This window comes from Protopterus annectens, chromosome 6.part1 (assembly GCF_019279795.1).
Source record: "Protopterus annectens isolate FY-2018-M chromosome 6.part1, PAN1.0, whole genome shotgun sequence".
NCBI lineage: Eukaryota > Metazoa > Chordata > Ceratodontiformes > Protopteridae > Protopterus > Protopterus annectens.
In genome coordinates this window covers 442080701-442099861 of record NC_056738.1, presented here as the reverse complement: position 1 = coordinate 442099861, position 19161 = coordinate 442080701, and the positions used below count along the sequence as shown (strand labels likewise).

General features: G+C 39.2%; 1 protein-coding gene across 2 annotated transcripts in view; it reads right to left on the bottom strand.

Moving 5' to 3' along the window:
* SPEG (striated muscle enriched protein kinase) overlaps window positions 1-19161 on the bottom strand; it is a 2687905-nt gene that overhangs the window by 37343 nt on the left and 2631401 nt on the right. For both annotated transcript variants that reach the window (XM_044075871.1, XM_044075873.1), the window contains one exon: window positions 7177-7326. In XM_044075871.1, the coding sequence (XP_043931806.1) occupies window positions 7177-7326 (150 nt within the window). The remainder of the gene's footprint in view (window positions 1-7176; window positions 7327-19161) is intronic.

Below are 19161 nucleotides of genomic sequence, written 5' to 3'. Positions count from 1 at the left end.
AAAGTTACCATGTGAGCTGCTAGATTTTTGCAGTTTGACAAAGTAAGGTTCTTTGCACAGTAAATTTCTCTTTTGACATTACCACTTGATGAGTTTAGTTGAGTGGATGTTGGGTGGTTGATACAATACTTTGTGAGCTATGACTAATTGAGAGAAGGCAGGTTGGTGGGTAATTAGAGCAATTTTAGCATAACTAAGAAAGTACAATTGTGGAATTTATTTGGTTGGTTACATTCATATTTGCTACTCTTATGAAATATTGCTCAAGTTTGGATTTTTGGGAGGAGAGTAGATTGGTGAATATACTGGAGGCATACAGAAGTGTTGGAAGAAACAATGCTGAGGCAGTAAAGTTTCCTGCCATGATCACCAATGAAGAGTTTAACCATGTAAAGGGAGCCACTGTTGAAGTGATTTTTAAAGTACAGAATCTACATGTAGTTAAAACTTTATTGTCTATAATGATTCCTAGAAGTTTTATTTGGGTAACTACTTCTATGTTGGTATTGCTTCATGGGGCAATGCTGAGCTTTACAGTGGTGGTTCTAGTAGATTTGGGATGAAAAATAAACAGTTTTGTTTTATTTGGGTTCAAAAAGAGTTGTGATTTCTCATAAGTCATGTACATTTTTGCCTGATGGGTTGTAGGGAAGATAAGCAAGAAGCAGAGCAGACAAGAGTAGAGTAATCTGGGTAATGTATGATGCTGGTCATCTTTGCTTCTTTCTGTATCTTATTTAGGAAAATATTAAATAGACTGAGACCTAATATGAAGCCTTGGGACACACCTGTTGCAACAGGGAGGAAAACAGAGTGGAAATTCAACCATTTAATAAATTGGGTATGGTTATTGGACAGCTTGTAAACCAAGCTCTTTAGGTGGGGACCAAGCCTAGGAGGTGAAGTCTGTGAAGAAGCAGATGATGAAAGACAGCATCAAAGGCTTTGGACAAATCAAGAAGGAATGAGACTATATGGCCAGAGTTCAATCCTTGATTGACAATGTTAAGAAATTTTAAAAGGGCAGTGGCAGCCATGGTGGTGCAGCAGTTAGCATTGCTTCCTCACAGCGAAAGGTTCCCTGGTTCGATCCTCGGCTGGGGTGCCTTCTGTGTGGAGTCTGCATGTCCTCCCTGTGGTCGCGTGGGTTTCCTCCAGGTGCTCCGGTTTCCTCCCACATCCCAAAGACATGCTGTAGGTGGATTGGACACACTAAATTGGCCCTAGGTGTGAGTGTGTGCGTGTGTGTGCCTTCTGTGGAAGGTTTGGTGCCACGCTGGCAACTCGACACTGTAAAACTCCACTGCCAATCATGAGCGGACAGTGATCCGCTGTGGCAACCCCTAACTGTGAAAAGCCGAAAGAAGAAGAAGAAGAAGTTTCAATGCTGTGGTGCAGGCAAAAAGCATGCTGGGTGGGAGGGAGAAGCTGCTTATCAAGGAGATAGTATAGGAGTTGTTGGTGAATGCAGTTTTCAGCAATTTTTGGATAAGGGCGAAAGGATGGCAATAAGGTAATAGTTTTATAGCTCTGTTAAGGTGCCTCCTTTGTGGAGAGGCGTGCTGTATGAAGGTTTCCACAGAGAATGGGTGTACTTTTCTTTTATAGCTCTGTTTATGCGGATGGATTCAGGGTAACTAATACCATCAATTATTGTTTAGGACAAACAAACAAATAAATGAATATAGGAAATAAAAACACCAGCAGCTAGGATAAATGGAATAAACGCTAAAGCAAAAGTGAAAATGTCAACAAGCCTAAGAAAGCATATAATCCGATAATTTTGCTACCAGACTAGATAAAAGTTGTATTTATTTAAAACATCAGGCTATGAAACAAACAGAAATGGTAAGCGCTTTCATGAGTACAAAGCTCGCTTCTTCAGACCATTACATTCAATGAAACACTTCGCAACATTTAAAAGATTTAAAAATCTTTCAACCTATCATCATAAAGTACATGAATACTGCTGTGGTGGTGCTGCGGTAGCATTGTCGCCACACAGTTAGACGTTGCCTGTTCGATTCTCAGTTAGAGTGTCTTCTGTGTGGCGACATGTGTGAATGGGGGTTCCTTCGTTGAAGGTTGTGCGTTAGGCCCGGCAAGCCAGCACGTAAAATTCTTCTGCCAATCATTAGCGGACCGGAGTTCTGCTGTGGCGACTCCTAACTGGGAAAAGCTGAAAGACACAAACAAACTGCTGGCCATCCTACCCTTTTCAGAATTAGTCAGTTACTTGAGATGTAACTTATGCAGCTCACCTGCATATTGCCATGTTTGCTCAAGGATGCCACCTGGTGCATATGAATGTGCAGCACCAGTCAATAACAATATATACTGGCTACAAACAGGCCAGGTGAAAATTGCAGCTGTAATACCATTTTTCCACTGGCATGACAATGCCTACCACGGATATAGATTAGTTCACTGTTGACCACTACACCAGTGCCCATTTTATCATAAACAGACAATCAAAAAGGAAATTCATAGACAGTCAATGCATTTTGAAAGAGAAAAATGTATGCCAACATACTCCCATGCAGCCTGAGACCCTACACCCTTCTATTAACATAGTAAACTCTTAGGTCCCCAAACACTAGAGTTAGTTATATTTGAATGTCAGCAATTTTTATATTCAGTCAGCTAGATTTGACTAAATGTGGTTCTATGAATCTGCCACTGCCAGATCAACAAAATGTTACATATTATGCGGAGTGGACATCCTGACCAGTTTTCATGGACTACAGATCCCTGTTGTCTCTTCTTACTGGGCTACATGTTAAAATTGAACTACAACTGTTCTCTGCAGTATGCATAGTATTGCTTTCCTGAAACATGTTAGTGGCCATCACCATTAGTGGCGTGTACTTTCAAAGGGTGAATATTTCTGAAGTGTTCTTTTTTTAGAGTGATTTTAAAATATTGCATTTTGTTTAAGAGTCTGATGGAAGCAGGTAGATTGTTCCATTTTTTATAAATATTAACAGAGAATAGAAAGTTACCATGTGAGCTGCTAGATTTTTGCAGTTTGACAAAGTAAGGTTCTTTGCACAGTAAATTTCTCTTTTGACATTACCACTTGATGAGTTTAGTTGAGTGGATGTTGGGTGGTTGATACAATACTTTGTGAGCTATGACTAATTGAGAGAAGGCAGGTTGGTGGGTAATTAGAGCAATTTTAGCATAACTAAGAAAGTACAATTGTGGAATTTATTTGGTTGGTTACATTCATATTTGCTACTCTTATGAAATATTGCTCAAGTTTGGATTTTTGGGAGGAGAGTAGATTGGTGAATATACTGGAGGCATACAGAAGTGTTGGAAGAAACAATGCTGAGGCAGTAAAGTTTCCTGCCATGATCACCAATGAAGAGTTTAACCATGTAAAGGGAGCCACTGTTGAAGTGATTTTTTTAAAGTACAGAATCTACATGTAGTTAAAACTTTATTGTCTATAATGATTCCTAGAAGTTTTATTTGGGTAACTACTTCTATGTTGGTATTGCTTCATGGGGCAATTCTGAGCTTTACAGTGGTGGTTCTAGTAGATTTGGGATGAAAAATAAACAGTTTTGTTTTATTTGGGTTCAAAAAGAGTTGTGATTTCTCATAAGTCATGTACATTTTTGCCTGATGGGTTGTAGGGAAGATAAGCAAGAAGCAGAGCAGACAAGAGTAGAGTCATCTGGGTAATGTATGATGCTGGTCATCTTTGCTTCTTTCTGTATCTTATTTAGGAAAATATTAAATAGACTGAGACCTAATATGAAGCCTTGGGACACACCTGTTGCAACAGGGAGGAAAACAGAGTGGAAATTCAACCATTTAATAAATTGGGTATGGTTATTGGACAGCTTGTAAACCAAGCTCTTTAGGTGGGGACCAAGCCTAGGAGGTGAAGTCTGTGAAGAAGCAGATGATGAAAGACAGCATCAAAGGCTTTGGACAAATCAAGAAGGAATGAGACTATATGGCCAGAGTTCAATCCTTGATTGACAATGTTAAGAAATTTTAAAAGGGCAGTGGCAGCCATGGTGGTGCAGCAGTTAGCATTGCTGCCTCACAGCGAAAGGTTCCCTGGTTCGATCCTCGGCTGGGGTGCCTTCTGTGTGGAGTCTGCATGTCCTCCCTGTGGTCGCGTGGGTTTCCTCCAGGTGCTCCGGTTTCCTCCCTCATCCCAAAGACATGCTGTAGGTGGATTGGACACACTAAATTGGCCCTAGGTGTGAGTGTGTGCGTGTGTGTGCCTTCTGTGGAAGGTTTGGTGCCACGCTGGCAACTCGACACTGTAAAACTCCACTGCCAATCATGAGCAGACAGTGATCCGCTGTGGCGACCCCTAACTATGAAAAGCCGAAAGAAGAAGAAGAAGAAGAAGTTTCAATGCTGTGGTGCAGGCAAAAAGCATGCTGGGTGGGAGAGAGAAGCTGCTTATCAAGGAGATAGTATAGGAGTTGTTGGTGAATGCAGTTTTCAGCAATTTTTGGATAAGGGCGAAAGGATGGCAATAAGGTAATAGTTTTATAGCTCTGTTAAGGTGCCTCCTTTGTGGAGAGGCGTGCTGTATGAGGGTTTCCACAGAGAATGGGTGTACTTTTCTTTTATAGCTCTGTTTATGAGGATGGATTCAGGGTAACTAATACCATCAATTATTGTTTAGGACAAACAAACAAATAAATGAATATAGGAAATAAAAACACCAGCAGCTAGGATAAATGGAATAAACGCTAAAGCAAAAGTGAAAATGTCAACAAGCCTAAGAAAGCATATAATCCGATAATTTTGCTACCAGACTAGATAAAAGTTGTATTTATTTAAAACATCAGGCTATGAAACAAACAGAAATGGTAAGCGCTTTCATGAGTACAAAGCTCGCTTCTGCAGACCATTACATTCAATGAAACACTTCGCAACATTTAAAAGATTTAAAAATCTCTCAACCTATCATCATAAAGTACATGAATACTGCTGTGGTGGTGCTGCGGTAGCGTTGTCGCCACACAGTTAGACGTTGCCTGTTCGATTCTCAGTTAGAGTGTCTTCTGTGTGGCGACATGCGTGAATGGGGGTTCCTTCGTTGAAGGTTGTGCGTTAGGCCCGGCAAGCCAGCACGTAAAATTCTACTGCCAATCATTAGAGGACAGGAGTTCCACTGTGGTGACTCCTAACTGGGAAAAGCTGAAAGACACAAACAAACTGCTGGCCGTCCTACCCTTTTCAGAATTAGTCAGTTACTTGAGATGTAACTTATGCAGCTCACCTGCATATTGCCATGTTTGCTCAAGGATGCCACCTGGTGCATATGAATGTGCAGCACCAGTCAATAACAATATATACTGGCTACAAACAGGCCAGGTGAAAATTGCAGCTGTAATACCATTTTTCCACTGGCATGACAATGCCTACCACGGATATAGATTAGTTCACTGTTGACCACTACACCAGTGCCCATTTTATCATAAACAGACAATCAAAAAGGAAATTCATAGACAGTCAATGCATTTTGAAAGAGAAAAATGTATGCCAACATACTCCCATGCAGCCTGAGACCCTACACCCTTCTATTAACATAGTAAACTCTTAGGTCCCCAAACACTAGAGTTAGTTATATTTGAATGTCAGCAATTTTTATATTCAGTCAGCTAGATTTGGCTAAATGTGGTTCTATGAATCTGCCACTGCCAGATCAACAAAATGTTACATATTATGCGGAGTGGACATCCTGACCTGTTTTCATGGACTACAGATCCCTGTTGTCTCTTCTTACTGGGCTACATGTTAAAATTGAACTACAACTGTTCTCTGCAGTATGCATAGTATTGCTTTCCTGAAACACGTTAGTGGCCATCACCATTAGTGGCGTGTACTTTCATAACCCTTATTTGACTAGTCCCTTCATAGCAGAAGGTGGTATTGGCTTACATGACTTTATGATCACAGGGATGTACTATTTGCAAATGACAATACTGCTGTTTACACCAGCAATAAAATCCTTTATACCTGGAATATAGCCTTCATGAATCCCTCACTTTGTCAATTTTGTGACATACTTATACTGAAATGTTTCCTAGTCACATGGTGAAAATACATTATTATAAGCACAAACAAGAAAGCCTTAATACTGGAGTTCATTATATCAGACAAAGTGTTTGTAACTTGCTTTTAATACTATAGTGTTCTCACCATTTACTGGCTATAATATATATAGGTATGCAATGGTTCCAATTCTAAATGGCTTGAGAATTCCCAATCAGTTCAAATTGTACTAAAAACAGGAACTGATAACAATGTTCCTTGGACAACCAGACTAAAAACAAAGATCAGTGTACCTTTTATTCTCATAGCCATTATTTGCTATCTTCACTTTCTGGGATCAATTTTTTAAATATCTTTTGTGAGCACTGTTATGGAGATATATATTTATTTGAGTATACAACACTTTGTCATATACTTATATAATCAAAAGCAGTAAGATAAACAAAACTGGTCCAGCCCAAAAAAAAACCCAGCTTTTTTGCTGGGTGGGGCAAGCCCCCTCCTGCACCCCCACACCCCCTGCTAATTACAAATACCAGTTCTGAGATCGCTGTACAGTACGGAAAGGACAAACTCCCCAATAGCCACAGTTCATAATCGTGCACCAAAACAAAGCCAGCAATGTTTGATCAGCTCATTTTCAATCAGATGTGCTGGCTTTTTTATGGTGCAATGATCTCACTATCCAACCACCTCAGTGATATCTTTCACATTAAATATCAGAACACAGTTATTCAGCTGCAAGTATAACTTAGATTAATTCAGCCACTTTTTAATAAATAAATCTGCTTCTGTTTATTCAACTTAAAAAGTGACATGCGATTTTATGATTTAAATATTACTTTTATTAGAACTGGTAGTTCTAATAAAAATGCCTTCGACCACTCTACAGCAAAATTACTCATCTCACATAATACATCTTTAATGGATATTAGATAAGCACTGGTCATTTGTTTTCAGCGCTAAGGTATGCTCTGACAATGGAATGAAAAGATTCCTAAACTATGTCGTTAGGGCATAATCTAGACTTTACAAAATATAGGAATGAGACAATATGTGGTCAGTCGTGCATCCAGTGCAATTATAGATTATGGAAACCAACAAAACAGCACATTAGAAGATAAACCGCTTTAAACTTACCAGGGGTATATACAAAGGATCTTCTTGAGGAAAAGAGAGGCACTTTGAGATGCATTTGGATAGAGTTTGAATATATCAAATCGTCCAGACTGTATCCTGTTCTCTGTCTCCAGGGGATCCAGTTCAGCAAATGGAGACCGTCCACTTAGCCTTTAAAATGTACATGTGAAAAAGAAAAATGTATCAAAGTACTACACAATCTGTAATGTATATTTGTCACTAATGACTACTTAACATCTTTTGTTTGTTTGATATATTTTGTCAAGCAGTTCAAAGTATTATTAGCAATGACCTTCACATACCATAACGCAAAAAAATACAATAATGAATACATTCTTGTGCAGGTGTGTGTGTGTGTGTAACTATATATATATATATATATATATATATATATATATATATATATATACATATATATATTTTTTATATATATATATATATATATATATATATATATATATATATATATACATATATATATATATATATATACACACACACACACACACACACACACACACACACACACACACATATATACACCACACACACACACACACACACACACACACATATATATATATATATATATATATATATATATATATATATATATATATATATGCAGACATATACATATTTTTAAAGCTGTAATGTTAAACATCACTAGCATGCTAACAATAATAAAATAATAACATAACTTGTCAAAGCAAGCTTTCTGACAGAATTAAGAGTAACACAGAGAATTATACTTTTCTATACACTGTGCCCATCTAACTTCCCAAAATACTAACCTTTATTACTCCAGAATACACAAATAACAAAATTAATAAAACATGGTCATAACTTATTTTTCAGGAATAATTTCAGAATACATATACATCAAAGTGAATGAAATTTAGTGCCACATTCTTTGTTTGTGGAATGACTACTGAATGCGTATACTAAACAGGAACTTTAGTCTGTCAGGCCTTCTTCTGTGGAATGACTACAGAATACAAATACAACATACAATGAAATTTAGTGCCACATACTTGTTTTGTAAAATTCACTACAGAAAAAATACAATACAGACAAAAGGGTAACACATACATACAGACAAACCATTTAGAAAAAATTCCAAGAAAGAATCAGCTAAACTAGAATCTTCATTGTGTAATACCTTAAACCTCCTGTACTGCAGGCCCATTTGATATATGCAAATGAGCCCTTAAGGAAATAACAGTGTTTCAGCTACACGGATTCTGAATGTCCATGTTGTTTTACTTTTTACATTTTTTTAGTCTTAGCGGTATATTCAGTCTAATAAAGCCAATCCTCACTGCCTGTACATATGCATGTTTTGGCCTTAATTTTAACGTCATCTGTACAGCATAAGTGGATAGTTTGGTTGTACTTTAGAAACACAGTTTAAAAGGAATAGGGGAGGAAAAGCTGGACACAGGTTGAATAGGGGACAGCCAACCTTGTTAAGATTGGCAAGCAGCTCAAATGAAGGAAAATATAACTGTAGGATAGGAGTCAATAATTTCTGTATCAGCTGGGTATTCATATGACATGATTTTCCTTTAGCTGGAGCACAGCTGAATCCAGCAGCAGCATGGCAAGAAGAACGAAAATAAATATCTATCTTAGCAAAGTCTGCAGATACTGGTAGTCTAGGGAGTATTTTGAAGGGGAAGATGGATCTCTGGGGTGAGAAATATAGAAGAGATCTGGAGAGGAAAGGTTACATGGTGTAACAATGTGGGAGCAAACAGAACAAAATCACAGGGAACATGATTCAGCTTATGGTGGGAGAAGGGACTTTGGCCGGGGGAAGCAAGTACAGAGCTCTAAGACAGTTGATAGGAGATGCTGTAGTAATTTACTGGAGGAGAGTAAAATGTTTCATTAATCTTCATATTCTGTAATTGTTGGTATACAGCAATGTAAAAGAAAGGTGAATGATTGCTCCTCTAGTGATTAAAGACCACTGAGGCAACCTATTACACTTACCAAATTTTGAAACATCTTGGGCAGAATAAGGTGTTTTCATTTTTACAATGTAACACTGCAGTTTGTCTATTCAAGAGAATCAGTCAACTCACCTCGACCAAAAGGCAGTACAATATATATAGGAACATGATGAGAGGAGTGAGACTTTGTATCTGCCAAATTACTTTTTATAAGGTAGCCTTAAGGCGGGGATTATAAATTGTAATTGTAAGATTATGCTACCCTGAGTATTGGTCATTTTTCAGTTCACAGTCAGTTCTAGCTGCTATGGATAGCAGTGCTCCTAGGTTTATTATCCAAACTTACAATCTGCAAGCCTGTCAGAGGTGAAATTGAAGTCATAGAAGTGAGGTATGATGATAAGATGATATCAAGGTGGTTAAAGGAACTATTTTTATTATATATCTTGAGCAGATGAGTGGACTGGTCTCAATGGAACATTCTCTGTCTTAACCTAATTACAAAGGAAATTGAAACAGCAGTAAATTAAAACAACTGAAGGATGTAAAGAACAAACTCATGGTGAAACTACCTAAGGATAAAGACAGAGAGGAGATAGCACACTAATGGGGTACAGAATAAGGAGAAAGCAGTGGTAAGAGTTAGGGGTGTTAACGTACAAAGCAGGAGGAAAACATGAAGGGAATAGCCTAGAGGGCAAAGTCTTTGTCACAGGTAAAAGGGCTGAATAAGTATATTGGGAAGCCAGGGAATACACAAAAAGCTTACAGGAATGTCAATGTCATATGCTCATAGGTGCAGAGGTAAGTATTAGGCAATCAGTCTACAGACTATTACAAGCACAGTCAGTCAGCCATATTAAAGGGCTCCCTCCAGCCACAAAGAAAGCAGCACAGTATAGACTGAAGGAGAATTAGATGGTGAACATCCATTATCTATGTTTACCTTGAAGATTATAAGGATGTTGCTCTTCTTGACATGTAGTCAAAGTTTCTTCTAGAGGTGACGGATACACTGGGATATGAATCTATCACACTAATGTGTCTTATTTATATATTGATGAAGGTTTAAGTCTTTTAAGTGGGTATTTGTGGAAGCATTTATTCTGAAAAAAAAATAGTAAGACAAGGAGGGTCAGATTTTTCACAGCTAGAAAAGTCAAATAGATCACTATGGAGTCAATTCAGTCATTTCATAAAAGGAGTACTGGATTTTCCAGATAACTGATAAACTTGGGATGACTGATCATTCTGGTTAGGAATCTCTGCAGTCTCTCAAGTTGAGTCATATATTCAGACAAATATGTGGCAAGGAAAGCATTATATTCAACAATAGGTCTGATTAAGGGAAATTAAAATGTTTGGAAGTCTAGAGGAGATAAATGCCTTTGGAAATTAGATTTTTCATTCAGATGAATTTCTCAGCAGTAGTAAGGGGACATGATGGACTGAAAGGAGAGGATGAGGTAAGGGAAGAAAAAGCCAGAAATAGTGAATTCATGCGATTCTGCAAAAAGATGTTATCTTTCAGTTTCAGTGCAGTAAGAGACACAATGTCTAGAACTAGGGAACTTTCTGTATTGTCTTGGAAGTGTTTTATGGCTTCCAGCAAGTACCAAGATTTGAGGAAAAGCCATTGTGTATGTATTTTCACAGGTAGATGCTAAATATTGCTAGCTTTCAGCAGTGGGGGGGGGTTACCTGGGATAGAGTCAGATGACAAGAAATTATGTCATTCTGCAAGCTATCTCAGCAGCAATATTTGAGATATTAATTTAAGAATTATCTGAGAGAGACAGCATTCTGTATTCTGTCTTTGAACTGACAACATCAGGATCCATTCACCACATCTGCCTTGCTGCTCTGAATCAGTTCTAGGTTATAGTAATTCTCTTAGATATAGTCAGGAATATAGCAAGGCTTGATTTAGATGTTTTTCTTTATTTATCTGAGACTGTCCTGCAATGCTGTTTTAAATATTTCATGTGATTTTGAACTCTGTTGTCACTGTACATATATATTTAGTATTGTCTTTTTCTTTTATTATTTATTATTAAATATATTTAAACCTTATGTTGTGACTGATCTGTCTAAAAATATTTAAATTCTGAAAGTACTTCCATATTTATATGGTGATACTGTGGGCCACTCCTAATAGCCTTGCTCTTGGTCAAACTACCATTTGTATTTATAGTAACATTACACAGTAAGATTGGAACCCTTTGTTAAGGGCCTTAAAGTACCTGATAAAGATGTGGCTGGTAACTGTTAGCAGTGATAACTACCTTACAGTATGGGCAGAAGGGGGCACAACTAGTAAACCTGTGACAGCCTTTCCCAGGTGTGTGTGTGTGTGTGTGTGTGTGTGTGTGTGTGTGTGTGTGTGTGTGTGTGTGTGTGTGTGTGTGTGTGTGTGTGTGTGCATGTGTGTGTGTGTGTGTGTGTTTGTGTAACAAACCTCAAGGAGTGTGTGTGTGTCAGCTACTTGGGCAGGGATGTGAAGCACTGGTTGGACAGAGAGGGTGCTGGAGGTTTTGGCATGGCCACTCAGCTGAGATATGAATTCTATAGCTGTGCCAGTGTGGGAGTCTTACTGGGCATCTGGAGAAAGAGAGAGAAACCAGCCCCAGATGTGGTCTCGTTGTGCTCTTAAGGGAAATTGCCCTTGATACAGAAAGCTGCATCTGGAAATACCGTGTGTGTACTTGTCATCCTTCCAATGTACGTCCCCCACTGGTGCCAGTGGTGAGGATTGAGGCTTCTTGATTACTAGTCCTGTGTTGAAGTATCACTAAAGTACATGCCAAATGGTGGATTGTACTCGATTATTGGTCTAATGAGGACAGGACCATAACTTCCATGTATCTGGATTTCATGCCTTTACTTATAAGGTGTGCCACATAAAAGGACTTCCTCAATACTATGGACACAAGTTGGTCAAAGTTCAGGCTACTGTCTAGCTGTGTACCTGAATCTCTCACCTCTGAGTCTCTTTTTAGGAGTGTGTTATTTATGTTGTAACTTGCAGGGGTATTTGACTTCCCAAAAGGTATGATCATGCATTTTTTTTGCATTTAGTTTTAGGCTATGCTTCTGGCACCAATCATTTGTCTAATCTAGACCCTCCTGAAGGATATCTGCATCACTGGGGGATTCAGTGATTGTCCCCAGGTTGCAGTCACTGGCAAACTTTGTCATCCAGAGGCCTTACATCTTAGCCTTGACTTCAAAGAAGTATATTTTGAACAGGAGTGGCACACCATTAGTAAGTGGCCGATTGCTGGATCTAGATTTACCTACTTTAACCACATATGTCTTGTCCATGAGCCAACTGGCTAGCCATCTGGTGATGTAGGGATTTATGCACAGTCAGTTTTCTAGTTTATTTATAATACCTGAGTGAGATATTGTGTCAAATGCCTTGGCCAGGTAGATGCAGGTGGTATGTCCTGGTTTATCCTCATCCATGGCCTTAGTGAATTTCGCAAAGAAATCCACCAGATTCAGTAGGCTTGACCTGTCCTTGACAAAGCCGAATAGTGTCGGATCCAGTGTTTGGAGTTTTTCTGTGTGATTATTTATAAGGTCCATGAGTATTCTTTCCATGGCCTTACATGTAAGACTAATCAAACTTATGGGTCTGTAGTTAAACAAAGATTCTAATAAGCCTGATAAGTCCTGATTTAAGCTGTTTAAGAGGCAACCTGGTATACTGTCAGGCCCCATTGAAGCCATGTTTTTAGCTTTAGAGAGCACAATGGCAACCTGCTGTTTGGGGATAATTGGCAGTGGAATGGTGGAAAGTATTTCTTGGGGGAGAGATGGGGGTGATGGGAAGGTGAAATATGAACTGAATTTGTCAGCCAGCAGATTTGCTGTATCATGTCTGAGTATAAGTGATGCCATCTACAACTAACTACAGACATTATTGGGTGCTGACCTTAAGATGTAGGCATAACTGAAAAATGCCTTAAGGTTATTCTTAGCTTTGGAGGCCATCTTTACCTCAGAGTCTGCTTTCAGAGACTTGTCTAGTTTCCTGATTCACTAGTTTAGACTAACGAGGGACTTTTTGCTCTGCTGTGCACATTCCCTCTTTTTTCTCAACAGAATTTTCTTTATTTTGCTGTATAACCTATTAATTACCAGAGGGTCCAACAGGGTGGCTTCCTTTTGTGGTTTGACCAGGGTTTATTTTGGTCTGTTACTGCCATTTCTATGCAGTTGTTTATATGGTCATACAGGAATTTTGTGTATGCCTCTGCATAGGCTTCTGTGTTTTCCAGATTTGGGGTAACTTGGAAACTATCTATGCCATACCTTAATAGGCAGTAATTTACCTTAGAGAAGTTGAGAAGTTCGTAAAGATTTTTTTTAGGTGGGGGGGACTAGTTGGAACAACACTTTATGATCTGATCTTACTGGTGAGGACATCACACTGGTGGGGGGGTGGGGGGTCAGCACTTTCCCATATTTGTGAATACCAGATCTAGGATATTTCTTCCCCTGGTCGGAGTGCAGACTAGCTGCTCCAGGGCATTTGAATTTACCAAGTCAAAAAATCTTTAGGCCTCCATGTTAGTGGTCATGTATGCTTCCCAATTAATGGACAGATAATTAAAATCACCCATTAGTATGGTACTGGAATGGATGGTGAGTGTCTCTAGTAACTTCAGATATAATGCATGGGTTCCTAGTTCATGGAGGGGGACCTGTAGCTAGCAAGAATATGGTAATGAATTTTTCCCATGGTTAGTTGGACATGGAGTAACTCGAGCATGTCACATTTTGACCAGCCTTGAGGTGTGCTTATCCTTTATTTAGATAGATACACCTCCATCTTTTGCTCTTTTATTTTTCAGTGGGTGATCAGAATGTATGAAAGGCATTACAGCATTGCACTGCCAGAGTGCTTGCAGTGGCTTTGAACCATGTTTCAGCAAATTCACAGATATCAACATTCTCCAGGATGAGGAGAGCTTCCAGGGCATACAATGTCTTGTTGAGGCTCCTAGCATTGAGCAGTAAATGATTTAGCTTGTCCTTTGTAGCTTTTGTTGTGCTAGAAGGTTTGTCTCTTTGGCAATGCCTAAAAAAGTCACTATAGGGGTGGATAATGCTTTGGCCAATATCTGAAAGCCTAGAGGTGACAGGTGAAGACCATCTCTGGCAAAGCAGGGTGGCCTGTCAACCATGTCCTCCCCGATTGACAAGTATTGGATCCCTTTGCAATGACACCAGCAGCTAAGCCAATTGTTAAAGTCAATCATTTTCTGCTGGAATTGTTGCATTATCCTTGGAGATGGTAGAATGCTGCTCAAGGCTAGGCTCATACCTGCCTGTGACACATATTCTGACAGCTCAGTTATGTGTATCTTCATATAATGGTGCATCACAGGTCATTCACGCCCACATGGACTATGATTGACTCACACTGGTACTTAGGGGTAAGTGACTTGAGTGCTTTTGTGAGCTGGAGAGGGAGCATTATAATCAATGATGAGTCTGATGAAGGCTGAATACAATAGCACAATCATTTCCCTGGACCTAGATGCCAAGTATTCATTATAAATTCAATGACATAGAATGATTTTCTTACTATCTTACACACATGTTGTTTGAAAGCCAGAGTATTATTTACATGAGTTCCCAAATCCAAGACTGCTGTGTCTACTTTTAGGGGCTTTTTATCAATGAGGTAGTTTCCATAGGTGGCTAACTTCCCAAAAGGTGCTATTACACATTTCTTGGTATTGCATTTTCAGTAAATATCAAAATGCGAGACAGTGACAGAAGTGAATTAAAGTCCTTATATAGCTACATCTGATTACAAGGATTGCATAAGTAACAAGCGTCACCTAAGTGCCCTAGACCAGTTGTAAGAGGGAGGACTTAGTAAGAAACAGCACATCACACTAAGCTGTGCAACAGCATGAAGAGATAACTGTAGAGGCCTGAAAATATCTAGGTACATGAACTGGTTTCAGCTTGGTACTGCCTGACAATACTAACACTGTTAAAATAGTACTGATACTGCTGAAAACAACAGCTGGATAATATGGCACAGTCATACTTAGTATCATTTTACTGCAGTCTGTAAATCAGAGGTTTAAACATGACAGTCATGTAAATATAGGCACCACCTTGACAAGGGTGTTTAGTAAGAAGGTTCTTGAGATAAGTTTAACATCTCTATTGGTTGTTTCTGGTACAAATGTTTACCACAGATTATGCCTGAATGTAAACCTACCCCACCTAGGTGATTAAGCAAAACTGCTGCTCTATTCTTAGCTTCCCAGCATTTTTACTGGAGAAATTTAGAAATCTTAAGTTATCAAAATATCAAAGCACATGTCAAAATATCAGAGTAAAAGTCTCAATTTGGATTCATCAGGGGCAGGTCATGCTTACTCAAAATGTTTTTTTTGTTTGTTTGTTTTTTTTTGGAAAAGGTTACCAAAGCAATGGATCAAGGCAAAATAGTACACACTACATACCTCAACCTGGCCAAAGCTTTTGACAGAATTCCATACTCAGGCATTGTAGAAAAGCTAAATAAATGGAATAAATCCCTATGTCACCTGCTGGATTGCCAACTGACTCACAATATGAAGCCAATAACTAAAACAGGGCAAGTTACCTCCACAAAGAGACCAGTCACCAGTGAAGTAACCCCCCCCCCCCCGGTTCTGTGCTGGGACCTCTCCTGTTTGGCATCTACTTTTCTGAAGTAAAAGCCAATACCAAAGGGCTCTGGCTGGCTATGTTTGCGGATGACTGCAAGCTAGGAGCAATCACTGAATCCCCATATGACTTAACTATCCTACAGAAAGGTTTTTCCCAAATAAATAGTTGGTGCCAAAATCATGGACTAAAACCAAATGCCAGAAATACATTACTGTATCCTTTAGGAAGTCATCTACCCTAGACAACTACAACATTGACAATATGCCCCTATCATTTGACCTAGTTACTCGAGATTTGAGAACTCGTGTACAGTGACATTTATTTTACTTATTTATTTTACATTTGTTTACCGGGAAAGTCCAACTGGGTAAAAAATCCATTTCAGCGGAGGCCTAGGGAGAAAAGCTCCACACAGAGTCAAGCAAAGAAAGAAAGAAAGACATATCAAGGTTACATGAACGTATGTTAAGGTGATATGCAGGAAAATACCTTGCTTAGACAAATAATGTATATAGTTAGATAACATAATATTTGTACAATTAGATATACATTATACATACTGTTGATTACTCTTACCTATTACAGAATAAGTGTGGTTTGACAAGGCAAAGCAGTGCTCATTCACATTCAGATTCTACATTAAGTAGTTTTCTACTATAAATTTTTTGAATTCTGCAATTTACAGTTAGTAGAGACACATACTTAATTTTATAAAAGAGAAACTAGAAATCTGGTGTACAGAAATAGAGGGAGATATAGAGGCAGTACGGTAGGCCAGTGAGGGAAAGTGTCATGGAGGTAATTAATAGATATAGAGGCAGTAGAGTAGTTCAGTAAGCAAAAGTGACAGGAAGGTAAAATTAGTAAGATAGAGGGGGTGGTTGGTTTTTGCAGGTATTAATTATAAGGGGAGGTGAGGTATATTGCAACTTTTGACCAACATGTGTCTATTGTTGTTATTAAGTCCTTCTATATTGCACAGCTTATAAACAAAGGGATTGTGTCTAGCTCTAGGTATGTCATTGCCCCCCTTTACTCATCCCTCATTAGGCCAGTCATTTAATACAATGCCCCTTTTAGCATGTATCTGTCCAGATACATGCAACAATTGGAATGCCCACAGAGATAGGTTCATAGGATGTTACTAGGCTATTGACCTGTAGGTCTTTACAAGCCTAGCAGTTAAATCCCAATATAATACTAGATGAGAGATATCATCTATGCCCAAGATTTTCTAGTAAGGACTGACCATGTCCAAGCGAGAAGTAGGGGCAAACCCCAGCAGAAATTTATGGTTTTCCATTTAGTTGTCCTGGCTGCGCTTAAACATGGTCATGGAGGTGCTCTGCTTGACATGGATTGGAAGCCTATTCCAGGCGAGTGGCAACCTCTGAGAGGTGTATCTGTCTTTCCAGAAGGTCCTATTTTATGTCACAAGCTAGATTTAGGTCTCTGGAATGGGTGACTCTAGTCCCATTTGACTTACGGATATGCAGCATTTTCATAAGATTTAGGTCAGAGATAGCCCTGTAAGCCAGACATAAGTCGCCTCTAACTAGTCGATACTCTACTGAGTACAGTGACAGCGACTTCAATCTGTCCATAAAAGATGTGTTGGAGATCCTGAATTTTCTTAGTTAGAAATCTCTGAGGTCTCTCAAGTTGCTGCAGGTGTCTGGTATGGTACATACCAAAGGGAGAATGATACTCAATAATAGGCCCGATGAGGGATGAGTACACGGAAGTTATAACCTCATTTGTTCTTGAAGCGATCCTGTTGCTCATCACATGAGCAACATAGAATGCTTTCCTTACCACAGTAGACACATGCTGGTCGAAGATGAGGTCGCAGTCAACTTTTGTTCCCAGGTCTAAAACCAGTAAAGTGTTGTAAAAGTGCTTACCAAAAAACAAATAAACCAAAAAAAAGCACCCTGTTAGTCAGTCTCCAGTCCGTTTTATTGTATAAAAAATCAGTTTCCAGTCTCCAGTCCATTTTATTATTCCCAGGTGTCTCACAACAGAATTGGTACTTAGGGTATTATTGCTTATTTTATAATCAGCAGGGACATTGTTTTTACTGAAGGGAATGATGATGCATTTTTTAACATTTATTTTAAGACCATGGCTTTGGCACCAATCATTGGTCTGTGTAAGCCCCTTTTGAAGAATGCTGGCATCACTAGGGGATTCAGTGATAGCAACTAATTTGCAGCCATCTACAAAATTGGTTAGCCCCACCCCCTCTGTTTTGGCCTGGACTTCTGAGAAGTATATGCTAAACAAGAGGGGACACCGCAGCACTGAGCCTTGTGTGACCCCTCTGGTGACAGGTCTGTTGGCAGAAGTGAAGTCTCTTACTTTGACTGTTTTCAATCTGTGAGCCAATTTGCAACCCACCTGATAACACAGGAGTTGATATTCAACTGGGTTAGTTTGTCAATGATGCCCAAATGTGGGATTGTGTTGAAGGCCTTGGCCAAATCAAGAGAGGCTGTGTGCACAGCTTTGCCTTCATCTATGACTCTAGTCACATTTCTCAAAGAAGTCCACCAGGTTTAGCAGGCGTGACCTACCCTTCACAAAACTGAACTGGAACGGAGCTAGGGTTTGGAGGTCACCTATATCATTATTTATGAGCTCCATGATGTTTCATTCCATTGCCTTACAGATGAGGGTGGTTAAACTTATGGGTCTATAGTTACCTGGGTCTATTGCCAAGGCACCCTTGTGGATGGGATAAAAGTCACTGTTTTCCATTCAGTGTATGGTTGAATAGGGTGCCTAGTGGAGTAGCTAGCTCTTGTTTAAGAACATTAAGAAAGCAGCCCGGAATGCCATCTGGCCCCATGGAGGCTGTGTTCCTAGTCCTTGAGAGAGCATTGATGACTTGCTCATTGGAGATGCAGGGAGGAGGTGATGTTGAAGACACAGTTTGTGGTATGCTTGGGGGGATAGGGGGTGAAGTTTTTGCCAAACCTGTCTGCTAGCAGGTTTGCAGTTTCCACAGGGCACTGTGTGCAATACAATTCACAATTAGTTCAGCACACATCTGAGTCCTACATTTTAGGTTGCGGACGTAGCTGAAGAAAGCCTTATGGTTATCCTTGGCTATGGCTATTAAATATTTCTCGTAGTTGCTCTTTGAGGATTTTACAAGTTGTCTTATATGCTTGTTTAGGCCAAAAAGGGTGCTCTTCCAGTTCTGGGTTCTCACTTTTGTATTTTTACACAGCAGCTTCTTCTATTTATTGTATAATCTATTAATGTTAGACAGCCACCAGGATGGTTTGTTGTTTCTTGAGGATCTTGCTTTAATCCTATCAGGCACGGCTGTATC